This window comes from Suricata suricatta, chromosome 11 (genome assembly GCF_006229205.1).
Source record: "Suricata suricatta isolate VVHF042 chromosome 11, meerkat_22Aug2017_6uvM2_HiC, whole genome shotgun sequence".
Classification (NCBI taxonomy): domain Eukaryota; kingdom Metazoa; phylum Chordata; class Mammalia; order Carnivora; family Herpestidae; genus Suricata; species Suricata suricatta.
Genome location: NC_043710.1, coordinates 46370663 through 46384743, shown reverse-complemented (window position 1 = coordinate 46384743; position 14081 = coordinate 46370663). Strand labels below are relative to the sequence as shown.

The window sequence follows — 14081 nt, the reverse complement described above, 5'->3', positions numbered from 1 at the left end:
ATATATATATATATATATATATATATATATATATATATATATATATATATATATATATATATATATGTATCATACACGTACATTTGTTCCATTGAGATGAAATACTGAGCATAATTCACTTAGCATAAAATCCAGTGTTTTTTAATAGTATTCACAAAGTTGTGTGACCATCACCACTATCTAATTCCAGAACATTTACCTACTGTTAGTTTTTGTGCCCACTTTCAGGGGTGTGTCTGTGACACACACATGCTGTATTCCTGATTCATGTGTACAGGGGCGTCCAACTTTGCATTGCCTCTGGATTATTCTTCTCAACTTGTCAGACCTATGGCATCAGTCTCTAGGGTGCTTTTCTGCCCTCTACCTGCATTATATGTTAAGCAGGGTTTTGTTTGGTTATTTTTGGGCAAAAAAGCTTTTGTAACATATTATAGTTCTAGTAATTTGAAGACAACCAGAAGTATTTATTTGCTTCTCTGTGCTTTTACCTTAATGTTACCATATGGCCTACTTGACTGTGTGCCTTAAACAACTTCGTAACATACAGTTGCTCAGCCCTATTGAAAGTGAACATAAGCCCTATGTGTATCCATATCAGTGTATATTCTGAAAAGCAACAAAGATGAAATGTGAATTTAAGGAAGAAATAAAAGTTAAAACCTACATTTTGTGTTTTAGGTCATTGAACTTGACTTCGATCAGTTACCGGAAGGAGATGAAGTTATCAGTATTCTGAAACAGGAACACACACAACTGCACATATGGATTGCTTTGGCGGTCAGTGTTCACATAACAAATTATTTTTTATGTGTTGACTGGGGAAAACCTATGATTTCTATTTCCAGATACAGTAATAACCAGCTTGGGAGCATGATAAATAAATTGTACCATGTGTATGGAAGTTAATTGTATTGCCATTTTTATTTTATTTTTTATGTTTTTAAAAAATTTATTATTGAGACAGAGAAACAGAGCATGAGTGGGGAAGGGGCAGAGAAAGAGGGAGACACAGAATCTGAAGCAGGCTCCAGGCTCTGAGCTGTGGGCACAGAGCCCGATGCAGGGCTCAAACCCACAAACGGTGAGATCATGACCTAAGCCGAAGTCGGACACTTAACTGACTGAGCCACCCAGGCGCCCCTGTATTGCCATTTTTAGAACAGGAAGGCCAGTTTCCCCAGTGATGTGCTACTCCACTGGTAAATTAGTATAGGTTGGCAAAGGCAAAATTCATTTACATTAAACAGTACTCTAAACTGAGTATTTGACTATTTAGTAATTACTCAGTGAAGACTGGCTAATGGTATGTAGACAATATGAGGGGAAAAAAAGAAGATGCTACCATGTAAAAATTACTTAACTTTGTTGTCCATAACAATAAAACATTTCCATAAAATACTCTAGAAGGTGATTAGATTCCAGGCTCGCTCACAAAAGCTGTTTTGGGTGAAGTTTATCTCAGTCTTGTTTTTTTGTCCTATTGGATCCCTTCCATAACATAAACCCTCCTGGAGATTCTTAGGAGAATCACTTCAGAGAGTCTAAAATTCTAACATCCTTCATTCTCCCCAGCACCGACTGCCTAATGTTACCTTTTTATGAGAACATCGTAGTAGATTATTCTGGTAATATATAATACAGCATATACTGCGATCATTTTTCTAAGCACATGTGCCGCAGGTCACTTTCATGTAAAGATACATTGGAGGCACCTTATGCCATCTTGAAAGGTGGAGGTAGATCTAGAATTGAACTTCTATCCAGTGCTCAAACTTAACTCTAAAGAAATTCTTAGATACAGATTTACAGAGAAATACTTAGAGTGACAATAGTGCCTTTCTGAAGTGTTGTTTTTCTAATCTGTGGAGAACAAGCCATTAATGCTTATCACATAGTTTATAAAGCCAGAAGGGCGTTTACATTTTCTGTAATATAATGCCCCCTTTAATAGCACTTACAGAAAAAAGTGGAAGGTTGAAGTATTAGCATGGCACCTGTGGTAAAATTGATGAAACATTGTGGGCTATAGCGTGTTACAAAGAAAAGCGTGTAGGCTTTGGGATTAGAGAGGCCTTTGTTCACATTCCCGCTTGGCTGCTAACTAGCTGTGTGACCTTAGACAAATGATCTACCTCTGAGCCTGTCTTCACATCTGTGATGTGGGGATGTTAGTATTCCGGTAAGGGTGACTCTAGTAGATTAGACTGTATTAGATTGTATAGATTAAAGATAACTATGTAAAGCTCCTGCTGTAGTCTGTGGCCCATAGTAAATGGCTAATAAATGATGGATGTTCTTTTTAGTATTAATAAATGAGACAAATGCCCAAGGAAGTTATTCATCAGCAGGCCCAAAGTCATGGATAATTTTGATAGATCTAGAACCAGAGCCTAAGTTTTCTGTTTAGAATTCTATATCCCTATCCCGCTCATTATTGCTTTTTCTCTTGGGCTCTGATTTAGTTTGAAATCAACTATCCTAGGTAAGTAGTAATTTGGAAACATAGTGATTATCAGTTTTTAAACAGCTTTCTTAAGACATAATTCACCTATAATAAACTGCACATTTTGACATGTACCAGTTGAGAAGTTTTAGTATATTTACTCCTGTGAAATCATCACCACAATCAAGATAATGAATATATTCATCATTCCCCAAAACCTTCCTCCAAACTCTTCCCCACCGCACCATGGTGCTTAGCTTACCCCAATCAGCTTTTTGTTGCTAACGATTGCATGTTCTAGAGTTTTATACCAATGGAGAATCATTGCAATATGTACTCTTTTTGGTCTTTCTTCTCTCAGCATAATCTTGAGATTCATTCACATTGTAATTGTAGCATGGATCACTTGTTCCTCACTTTTTTCTGCTCAACAGCAGCCATTGTACAGATTACTGCTGCTTGTTTGTCTATTTACCTGTTGATCAACAATCAAATTGTTTCCAGTTCTTGCTATTACAGACAGAGCTAGTGTAAATGTTTATGTGCATCTTTTTATATGGACATATCCTTTAATAATTCTAACCTGAATCTTTCCCTTTTAGCTGGAATATTACAAACAAGGAAAAACAGAAGAGTTTGTAAAGTTGTTGGAAGCAGCACGTATAGATGGCAATTTGGACTATAGAGACCATGAGAAAGACCAGATGACCTGCTTGGATACGTTGGCAGCCTATTATGTACAACAGGCTCGGAAGGAAAAGAATAAGGACAATAAGAAAGATCTTATTACACAGGCAACCCTGTTGTATACCATGGCTGATAAAATTATTATGTACGATCAGGTAAAGTAAGGCTTCTTTGAATTTATGAAAGGGAAAAAATACCACATGAAATAAAATGTGTGTGATAGACAACAGTTTTTTTTTTTAAGAACTTTTCTTAAAATAACATGGTTGATAATAGTCAAAGAAGAATTCCTTGTTAAAATGGCAATGTCTTTGGTTGTTGTACTATTGAAGTAATGTGGGCAAATTTAGCATATATAAAACTTATCCACATGTTGAGTCAGTAATTCCATTTTCTCCAGGTGAATTTCAGGCATATTTTAAGCAGTCGAACTTTTCTTTTTTTCATTGTTCCTGGCACAGAAGACTTGCATTTCTGGATAATTTTTTGATTTGTGATTAAGAATTGGCCTATTGGTAGTTTAAACACATTACAGTCAATAGAGGAATTTGTGTGATACTCCACCTCCTTCCTATATGGTTTTCACGTTATTGTTGCACATTCATGGTAAATTATGGTTAGTCTTTGGTAAAGTCAAGTCTAAAGTGATGTATTACTTTTTCAGAACCATTTGTTAGGAAGAGCCTGCTTCTGCCTACTGGAAGGTGACAAAATGGATCAGGCCGATGCACAGTTTCATTTTGTACTCAACCAGTCTCCAAATAATATTCCAGCCCTTCTTGGTAAGTCATTTCTGGCAGCCATCTTAGGAACCTATTTTTCATCCTATGCCTAGAATATATGTCTTTGGGCTGGACAGCAGTGTAGAAGAGCTGTACCTTATAAAAACGATCTGTAGGACCCCTAAGTCACTCAGTCAATTAAGGATTTGACTTTACTCAGGTTATAACCTCAGAGTTAATGGGTTATTGAGTTTTGAGTCCTGCATCTGGTGAGCTCGAGCCCCGTTTGAGTTAAAAAAAAAAAATCCCAACTTTGGGTGAGCCCTGCTTCTCTCTCTGTCTCTCCCTCTCCCCCTGTACTCCTCACTCACTTGTGCCCCCCTTGTCTCTAAGTAAATAAATAAAATCTATAATGATCTATGATAGATCTTTGTTTCTTTTGAAGTTACATAAATAGAAGCTATACCAGTTAAGAATAATCTGTAATCCACTTCTAGAGAGTCAATAAGTAATTTCTATTTGGACAACTGTTAGCTATTTTACTTATTGTTTTATAATATTTACTAGGACTTTTATAAGCATACATTAATATATTCTTATGGAAAGTAGGTTTTAATGTGGAATCATTTCACCATATCCAAGTATTTCTTATTCAGAGATGTATTTGATTTAGGTGAGTTCATTTAGAGCATATGAGGCTTGTGTTTTTTAATCAACTCATGTTAATCTTTAAAAATCATTTAGGTAAAGCTTGCATTTCATTCAACAAGAAGGATTACAGAGGAGCTCTTGCTTACTATAAGAAAGCACTGCGAACTAATCCAGGATGCCCAGGTAAGAGAAGACCTTTAAGTCTAAAGCTGTGTATGATCCAAGTGAAAATATTGAGAATTTGACAGTTGCTTATGAAGTTGTGAAAAGATGCTAAGGGGTTGTTGAAAGAATTGAAATTTTTCAAAAAAATGTTACATTTGATCCAAAGCCGAATAGCAGATCATCTTATAGTCTTTTTGCTCATATACTATTTTTCTATTGAAAATCACAGTCATTTAACAAATCTTTGAGGATCAGCTATGTGCCAGGCATTGTTCTAGACCCTAGGAATACAGCAATGAACCAAAGAGACAAAAGTCATTGCCCCCATGGAATTCATTTTCCAGGGGAGAAGATAAAATGAGTAAAGTATAAACTATGTAAGATATTGGTAAAAGGAAAGTAAAGCAGAATCTGCATATGAGAAGAATTGGGGGGTTTGCTTAGACATGATGATCAGGAAAACGTGTCACTGAAATAGTAACTTTGAGTAAAGACCTTAAAGTAGTAAGCATGTAGATTACATGGAAGAAGATTATTCCCAGAGGGAGGGAACAGAAGCTACAAAGGCCCTGAGGAAAGAACGGGCCTAGCAGGTTTCAGGAACAGTGAGGAAGCTCGTGTGTCTGGAATCAAGAGGGAAAATGAGAAGGAAAAGTAGTAAGAACTGAGTCAAAGATATAACCAGAGAGCAGTCATGTGAGGCATCATAGATTATTATAAGGACTTCAGCTTTTACTCTGACAGACATAGGAAGCCATTGGAGGGGTTTGGGCAAAAGAGTAAATAACATGATCTGACTTATATTTAAAGGATCATTTCAGCTTCTGGGCTGAGACTAGAGTGAGGCAGGAGGGCAAGGATAGAAATAGGGAGAAAGCTGTTGCAGTTATGTAGGTCAGATTCAAATGACCAAGTGGGTCAGAGATGATTGTGGCAATAGCAGTGGTATAAGTGATTGGATTTTATGTAAATTTTAAAGAACAACTGACAGAGTAGGTGTGATGTATGAGCCAATGTAGGAATCAAAGGTAACTCCTTTGCATAAACAATTGTAAGAGTGGAGTTACATTTTACTACATATGGAAAATAGTTCAAGAGGAATTATTTTTCTACATGAAAAGTTAAAATACCTTTTAGACATACGAGTGGAGAGGTCAAGAGGGTTGTAGCTTAGGAAAGAGGTCTGAGCTGAAGTAATTAATATGGAAGTCATCAGCATACAGATGATGTATAAAGCCATGAAACTATGAGGTCACCTTGAGAGTGAGTGTAGATAGAAAAGGGGTCCAAGGATGGAGTTCTAGAGCACTCTGGCATCATAGAGGTTGGGGAAATGAGGAAGATCCAGCAAAGGAGCTGAGAAGGAGCAGCCAGAGACGTAGGAGGAAAAGAGAGTAAGTGCAATATCCTTGAAGTCCAACGTAAAATGTTTCCAGGACAGGATATCAGACAGCATCACATTCTATTGTTAGGTCAAGTAAAATAGGGACTGAGAATTGATCATTGAATTCAGCAGCATACTAGTCATTAGTGGCCTTAATAAAAGCAGTTTTACTAGAATGGTGGGGGTGAGATCCTTGTTGGAATGCATTTACGAAGGTAATGGAAAAGTAAAGTTATTAGAGGCAGCACCTGTAGATAGATCTGTCAAAGAGTTTTGTTATCAGGGGAAGAATAGGAGTGGGTTGACAATTGGAAAGGGAAATGGGATCAAGAGAAGATTTTTTTTAAGATGGGAGAATGTATATGGATAGAATGATCTGATAGCGAAAATTTGATAATGCAGGAAAAATAGGAGAGGGTTGCTGGAGCAGTGTCCTTAAATAGATGAGAAGGGGGGAGATCTCATGACCAATGAGTAGAGAGGTTGGTCCTTGGAGATTTGACATAGCCTTGAAATTGGGTAGCATGTATAAGCATAGCTCTGAAGGGAATGACAGTATGTGCATTTAGTCAAGCATGATATTGAAGGCCTTAATGAAGCTTTTTGCTCTCTGTTTAAATATTGCTCTTCAATAATTAGGTACTGAAGGTATTGTGTAGCCAGGAGTGTTGGAGGACAAGAAAAGTACCAGTGTGGTAGGTGTTCTGTTTATGGTGAGGAAGGAGGAGAGCAGAATGATACAGTATCCACTGAAACCAAGTTTGTGATATGACAAAAGATTTTACAACGTAACTATACTAAGGTTAATTTTGAGATTTTGCAACTCATAGAGAATGTTTAAGTATTTTGTTTAATTTGAACCCAAAATGCCCTGGTTTGACAGACTGAATGATATTTTTTTTAGCGGAAGTTCGTTTAGGAATGGGCCACTGCTTTGTGAAACTTAACAAACTGGAGAAAGCTCGTCTGGCATTCAGCAGAGCCCTAGAACTCAACTCCAAATGTGTGGGAGCATTGGTTGGACTGGCTGTACTAGAACTCAACAATAAAGAGGTATGTGAGTGAAAAAATTATTTCCTGACTGATTTGTGAGATTCGCTGTTCCTTATCTAAAACTTTTGAGGCCAAAGTGTTTTAGAGGTCAAGATTGCAGATAATAGGTTATTGGGATGCCTGGGTGGCTCAGTAGGTTAAGCATCCAATGCTTGGTTTTGGCTCAAGTCATAATCTCACAGTTTGTGAGTTCAAGCCCTGCATTGGGCTTTGTGCTGACAGTGTGGAGCCTGCTTGGGATTCTCTGTTATCTCTCTCTGTTTCTCCATCCCCCCCTTTCTCTCTCAAATTAAATAAATACTTAATAAAAAGATTGTGATAGAAATGTAATATGATGCCTGGACTGCATAATGTATAACAGCCAGGTATTAGGTGTTATACACCCCAAATGCAAACATGTATTTCTGTGTCAGAGTGAGTGACTGTTCACACTAATAGGATAATCTCACAATTCAGGTAAAGCTTTGCTACCAAATGAGCTTGCTCCAAAATTACAAAACAACTTGTTTTTTTAAAAGAAGTTTTTGGATCTCAGAATTTCAAATGAGGAGTTATAGGTTGTCTATCAATTTGAAATCCTTTAATTGCAAGTAACAAAATCCATAACAAAATCCTTTAATTGCAACATACCAAAATCCAATCCAGTGACTTAAACATGAGAGGTTTTATCATCCACTAAACCAGCTATCTAAGGTCTTGGATTTGGCACCTCAGCATGATTAAACCCAGAGTTTTATATCTTTCTGTCTTTAGTATGTGGATTTTCCTCCTCATGTCTGTCACCTAATAGTTGCAAGATGGCTGCTGCATCTCCAGGCATCTCATTATTTCCTCAGCCTTATATGGCGGGAGGAAAGGGAAAGGATAAGCAGCTTTCTATCCCCATCATGCTTCCTCTTGTGTGTAATTATCTAGACAGGGTTATCAGAGTTGCTCAGCCCCAGCGCTGTTGACATATGGGGCTTGATAGTTTTTTGTTGTGGGAAATGATCCTACCCGTTGGTAGGCTGTTCAGTAGCATCTCTGACCTCTGCTCACCAAAGGCTAGCACATCTGCTCTGTTGTGATAAGGAAAAATTGACATCAAGCCCGGTTTAGAAGTGCCTGGACCCATCCCCAGAGAAGGGAAATAGATTATCTTGACTGTTTTAGATCAATCATCGTTCATCCCCTGAGGTTTGAGAAGAGGAAGAGGGAACTTTCCTTCCTGAAATTAAAGGATCTCCACAGGCTGCAAAGTCTGGCCTCTGTTAACAGGATAAGAAAGGTGTACAGGCTGTTGGGTAATCCACAAATATCTGCCACACCAAGAAGGCAGCTAGAAATCTATTAAACCAAAGGTGGCTTTTTGTGAGGGAGGTTCTAACAATTTAACTCACTATTTGAAATTTTTTTATCCTTGTTGAATGTTAAGTAAAATAAGAGCTATATTTTGGTGTCTGAACTTAGATTTATATAACCTATTTTTTTCAGACTCTAAAGAAAACTTGAAAAAATGCTGATTAGGTAATAGCCCTGTTGTCATCATTTTTCCTTTAGGCTGATTCGATCAAAAATGGTGTCCAGCTTCTTTCCAGAGCCTATACTATTGATCCTAGCAACCCTATGGTATTGAACCACTTGGCAAATCACTTTTTCTTCAAAAAGGTAAGAGAAGTCAATGTATTAAAGTTGTTTGCTTTTAAATACGATTAGTTTTTCAGTTCTGTAGTTGATACTTTATTTGCTTAACTTGAAAAAAAATTGAAAATGTCAGGAGGCTTTTTTCAAATTTGAGTTTGTGTTAGTTAATTGGGGGTGGGTATGTTTGTTCGTTCATTCACTCATTTACTATTTATTGACCGTTTATACTGTACCTAACACTGTGATAGGAATGTGGAGATCAGTAAGATAGTTTCTGTACCCAGGAGTTCAGTTTCATAGAAAATGCAGACATGTAAACAAATGTAAATATAGAAGTAAAGGTCTCTACCCTGCTGCGGTAGAGAAACGAAACAGGAAGTGATCAAGTGGTTAAGGAGGTTTTCACCAAGAAGAAAAAGCTCTTGAACTAAGCTTTTAGGAGGAGGCCTTTAGGAAGTTGAAAGGGGAAAGGCACAGACCTATGAAATATTCTCAGTAATTCAGTAAAGGCTGGCATATGGTGGGCTCACGATAGTGCATTGGATCCAGATGGTGGAACACATGTGTGATACAAGGAGTTGGGACCTACTTCTGTAGGCATCCAAGGAGTCGTTGAAGTTTTTGTTTGTTTTTGCATATTGATCAAGATGTACATTTTTAAGCTGCTACTAATTCTGTAGAAGCAGTGGTATTTTAGATTTTTTGAATACTAAAATCCAATATTTCAATGGCAGAGTTGTTATACAGTAAGTATGAAAGGTTATCTGCCACATGGAAACCAGGTACTAAATTGTACTAAGAACTTAAAACTAGTTAAATAGCAATTTCGGTAAAAGTTCACAAAACTATTAATCTTTATTAATAATAGATTCTACATCACTGTTATTATTGCCATTAATATGCAAGCACTGTTATCATTTTTAAATGCTTATTTATTTTGAGAGAGAGAATGAGAATGAATGAACCCCAAGTAGTGTCTGCCCTGTCAGCACAGAGCCCAACATGGGGCTCAATGTCACGAACTGTGAGATCATGACCTGAGCTGAAATCTAGAGTTAGACACTTAGCCAACTGAGCCATGCAGGTGCCCCCCAAGTACTATTAAAAATGCATTCACTGGGGGCTCTGTTGGATAAGTGTCCAACTTTGGCTTGGGTCACTATCTCATGGTTCATGGATTTGAGCCCCATGTCGAACTCTGTGCTGACAGCTCAGAGCTTAGATCCTGCTTCCAATTCTTTGTATCTCTCTCTCTCTCTGCCCCTCTCCTGCTCATACTTTGTCTCTCTCTCTCTCTCTCAAAATAAATAAACATTAAAAAAAATGTTTTTAATGCATTCTATGGGGGTACCTGGCTGGCTCAGTCAGATGAACGTGTGACTCTTGAACTCAGGATCATGAGTGTGAGTCTCCCATGGGGTATATAGATTACTTAAATAACATTTTTCAAAAAATGCTTTCCATGAATTTGTATAATAGTCACAATATTCCTATGAGATAGTTAATATTATCCCCATTTTGTAGATGAATAATTGAGGCAGAGGTAATAACCTAAGGTCACACAGCTATTAACCATAATGCTGTACTTCCTCTGGCTTTAAAAGCATACTTCCCATTCATAATTATTGTTTAAACTTTATGCTGTAACTATTATAGTACGAAAAGGCAACTATTTAGGGAGAAGTTGGAAATGTATCTTATAAGTCCTTAAAGTGTTACTGTTTCAGATAAAACAGTTACACAAGTTTGGTTTTTCCTGAAAAAAAGCAAAGGACTGATAATCTTAAATATTTGAGTACATATTTAATCATCATTATTCACAGCTGTTAGGACAGCATCCTTGAAACAAATGAAAATTATTCCATTTCAAATTATCAGGGCACCTGGGTGGCTTAGTTGGTTGAGCGTCCAGCTTCAGCTCAGGTCATGATCTCATGTTTGTGAGTTCAAGCCCCATGTCAGGCTCTGTGCTGACAGCTCAGAACCTGGAGCCTGCTTCAGATTCTGTGTCTCCCTCTTTCTCTGCCCCTCCCCCACTCATGCTCTTTCTGTCTCTTTCTCTCTCTCTCTCTCAAAAATAAACATTAAAAAAATAAATTTTCAATGCTAGTCATCCTTCCATTGCTGAAGGTAAAGTCTTGCTTTTTAACATGATTAGAATGTATCAAATCTTTTATAGACTGTATACTTGAAATATGTAAATCAAGCCAGTCTGTTTGAGTGTTACTGAACACCTCATATGTGATCAGCCCTGTGAGGTCTTCTTGCACTGATTATATGTCCTAAAGGTTTACAGAGCGGGTTTACATATGTTTTCTTGATTTGTCATGACAGCAGCCCTAGGAGATAGGCAGGATATTTCTCTTTCTCTTTCTATAGATAAGAAAATTGAGGGGCACCTAGGTGGCTCATTTGGTTGAGCGTCTAACTTCTGATCAGGTTATGATTTCATGGTTCTTGAGTTTGGGCCCCATGTTGGGCTCTGTGCAGACAGCTCAGAGCCTGGAGCCTGCTTCAGATCTGTGTCCCCTTCTCTCTCTCTGCCCTTCCCACTCTCGTGCTCTGTCTCTCTCTCAAAAATAAATAAACATTAAAAAAGACAAAGAAAGAAAATTGTGGCTCAGCAAAGTTAAGTAACATCACTTGCCAAAATTCACTCATCTAGAAAATTGAGATGTAATATTTCAATTTTATGCCCACCACACTGCATTGCCTCCCCTATAGAGGAATCATTTAATGGGCGGAGGGCGGGAGGTATTATTAATTAATATCCCAGACACTTCAGTAAAGTGGGTTTAGAGATGGGAGGAGCCATGATGATTCCTGGAGCAATTACCACAGACCTCCAGAAAGAACTGAGAACTGAGACTGGTTTTTTGATTGGAAAGAGAAGCAGCTAGAATGCAGAGTGGATTAAGGACAAAAATTAGGGCATGAGGGGAAATCAAAGAGATGTGAATGAGGACTTTAAAATGGAATGTAATCTTTAATACATTTTATTTTGAATTTCAAAGTAGAATCATTTTATTCCCCAAAAGGTGTGACCTGAGTCAAGGAGTAACAAAAACAGAAAAATTAAAGTATATTCCAAACCCAATATTTGACCTTTACCCTCATCCCAGGGACCAATATATAAATGTAGCTACAAGGCTGTGCAACATAATTCAAAGTGTAGAGTTTGAATCATTTGGTTCAAATTCAGCTATCACAATTATATAGTTAAGTGGCTTTGGGCAAATAATTTCCCTAAACTTTAATTTTCTTACTTGTAAAAAAGTTATACCTACTTTATAGGATTTGAGGAGTGGCATTTAGGATTAAATGTAATGTGCATATTAAATACTTACCTAATGGGAAACAGTTACTGCTAAAACTACAATTACGTTACTGCTCCTTATTTTTAAAATGTTGAAACTGTCCATTGATCAAACAGGCTTTCCAGATCAGATCTATAGTCAAATGGATAAAACATATTCTTATTAAAACCAGAAAGTTGTTTCCTGTCCCTGATGTATAAACTCTGACTTCAGGACTCTCAGGAGATTAGCTCAGTAATCCAAATGAAGTCATAACCCATGTATTCAAATAGAGCTCATACTCTGGTTTCTCTTCAGATCGTATAAATCTTCAGCCTTTTCAAATAGAGCTGCAGTCAAATCTCGTCACTTAAGCTTGCTACCTTCATGTGTTAGAACCTTTCTTTGGAGTTAGGAAAAAAGATTATATTCAGATTCTAGCTTTTCCACCTGAGACAACACACTTTATTTCTTGAACCCTCCATTTCCCCATCAATAAAACGATAATGTTACTTTTTGCAAAACTTTTGACTGAGCCTAGAACTGATGAAAGTATCATACCTTCTACAGTGCTTGGTATATAATGGTTCTCAATAAATTGTAACTGCTCCCTTTACTAGTAATAAGGGACTTAACCTCTCTTAGGTTTTCTCATCACAAAAGCAGATACTCGAAATTGTTGCAGGATTAAGTGAAGTAAGAGATGTAATGTTAAGTTCTAGGTAAATAGTGTGAGTTCCCATCTTTCCTGAAGTTATCAGCAAGGGGAATGAGACAAATGATTTGTAGTTCTGGGTATAGCGCTGTTACGGTTAATTCAGTGAACATATTTTAAAAATGAAATTTGAGGACACGTTATGATTGAGACTGTTCGAGTTGTTTGAATTTACTCATTTGTGTCTGGATCTCCTTGTTCAGGATTATAGTAAAGTCCAGCACCTGGCTCTCCATGCGTTCCATAATACGGAAGTGGAGGCTATGCAAGCAGAAAGCTGCTACCAGCTGGCTAGATCATTCCACGTGCAGGTAAGGCCATTTCACACCTTCTCCAGATATCTCATTCTTTTGTTTTGTAGTTTTGCAAGTCTTTTAACAACTTTTGCACATTAAAAAGACAGAGAGGGGCACCTGGGTGGCTTAGTCTGGTAAGCGTCTGACTTCGGCTCAGGTCATGATCTCACGGTTTGTGGGTTTGAGCCCCGCATCAGGCTCTGTGCTGACAGCTGGCTCAGAGCCTGGAGCCTGTCTTTGGATTCTGTGTCTCTCCCTCTCTCTCTCTGACTCCCTTGCTTACACTGTCTCTCTCTCTCTCTCTCTCTCTCAAAAATAAATAAAAAACATTAAAAAAAAAAAAGAGAGAGAGAAACTTTTGTACATACTGTTGATCTTGTTTTATTTCATTTTTTAGGAAGATTATGACCAAGCTTTCCAGTACTACTATCAAGCCACACAGTTTGCCTCATCGTCTTTTGTGCTGCCATTTTTTGGTTTGGGACAAATGTATATATATCGAGGTGACAAAGAAAATGCATCTCAGTGCTTTGAGAAAGTTTTGAAAGCTTATCCTAATAATTATGAAACTATGAAAATTCTTGGCTCTCTATATGCTGCCTCAGAAGATCAAGAAAAACGAGATATTGCTAAGGTATATTTTTTAAAAATCTTAGCTATGCTCTGCCGTCACTAGACTGTTGTTCCTCATTCCTGTTATTGCTAGTAGAGATATGATGGAAGCGGTTTTGTTAGCCGAGCTTGTTCCCGTTGAAATAACGGACAGTTGACGTATTAAACAAGGGAGAGTAGCTACCACTTTTTACTTTGGCAGCCTATAGTGGCTTAACAAAGCCTGCTTTAGCTTGATCTCTTTTCTCCCAGGGCCATTTGAAGAAGGTCACGGAACAGTATCCTGATGATGTTGAAGCTTGGATTGAATTGGCGCAGATCTTAGAACAGACTGATATACAGGTATTTTAGCAGTGCTTTTTGTCTCCTACCTGGTGTATTTTTTGGAAACGTGGTGTAGTGTTTCTCCCTTTCATTTTCACTTAAACCAT

The 14081-nt window shown here is 37.5% G+C and overlaps 1 protein-coding gene across 1 annotated transcript in view; it reads left to right on the top strand.

Annotated features, from left to right (window-relative positions):
* The window catches only part of CTR9 (CTR9 homolog, Paf1/RNA polymerase II complex component), a 28667-nt gene that overhangs the window by 769 nt on the left and 13817 nt on the right, over positions 1-14081 (top strand). The window contains exons 2-10 of the mRNA XM_029957494.1: positions 682-780; positions 3049-3288; positions 3798-3915; positions 4600-4689; positions 6960-7108; positions 8648-8755; positions 12946-13053; positions 13436-13672; positions 13903-13992. Of these exons, the coding sequence (XP_029813354.1) occupies positions 682-780; positions 3049-3288; positions 3798-3915; positions 4600-4689; positions 6960-7108; positions 8648-8755; positions 12946-13053; positions 13436-13672; positions 13903-13992 (1239 nt within the window). The remainder of the gene's footprint in view (positions 1-681; positions 781-3048; positions 3289-3797; positions 3916-4599; positions 4690-6959; positions 7109-8647; positions 8756-12945; positions 13054-13435; positions 13673-13902; positions 13993-14081) is intronic.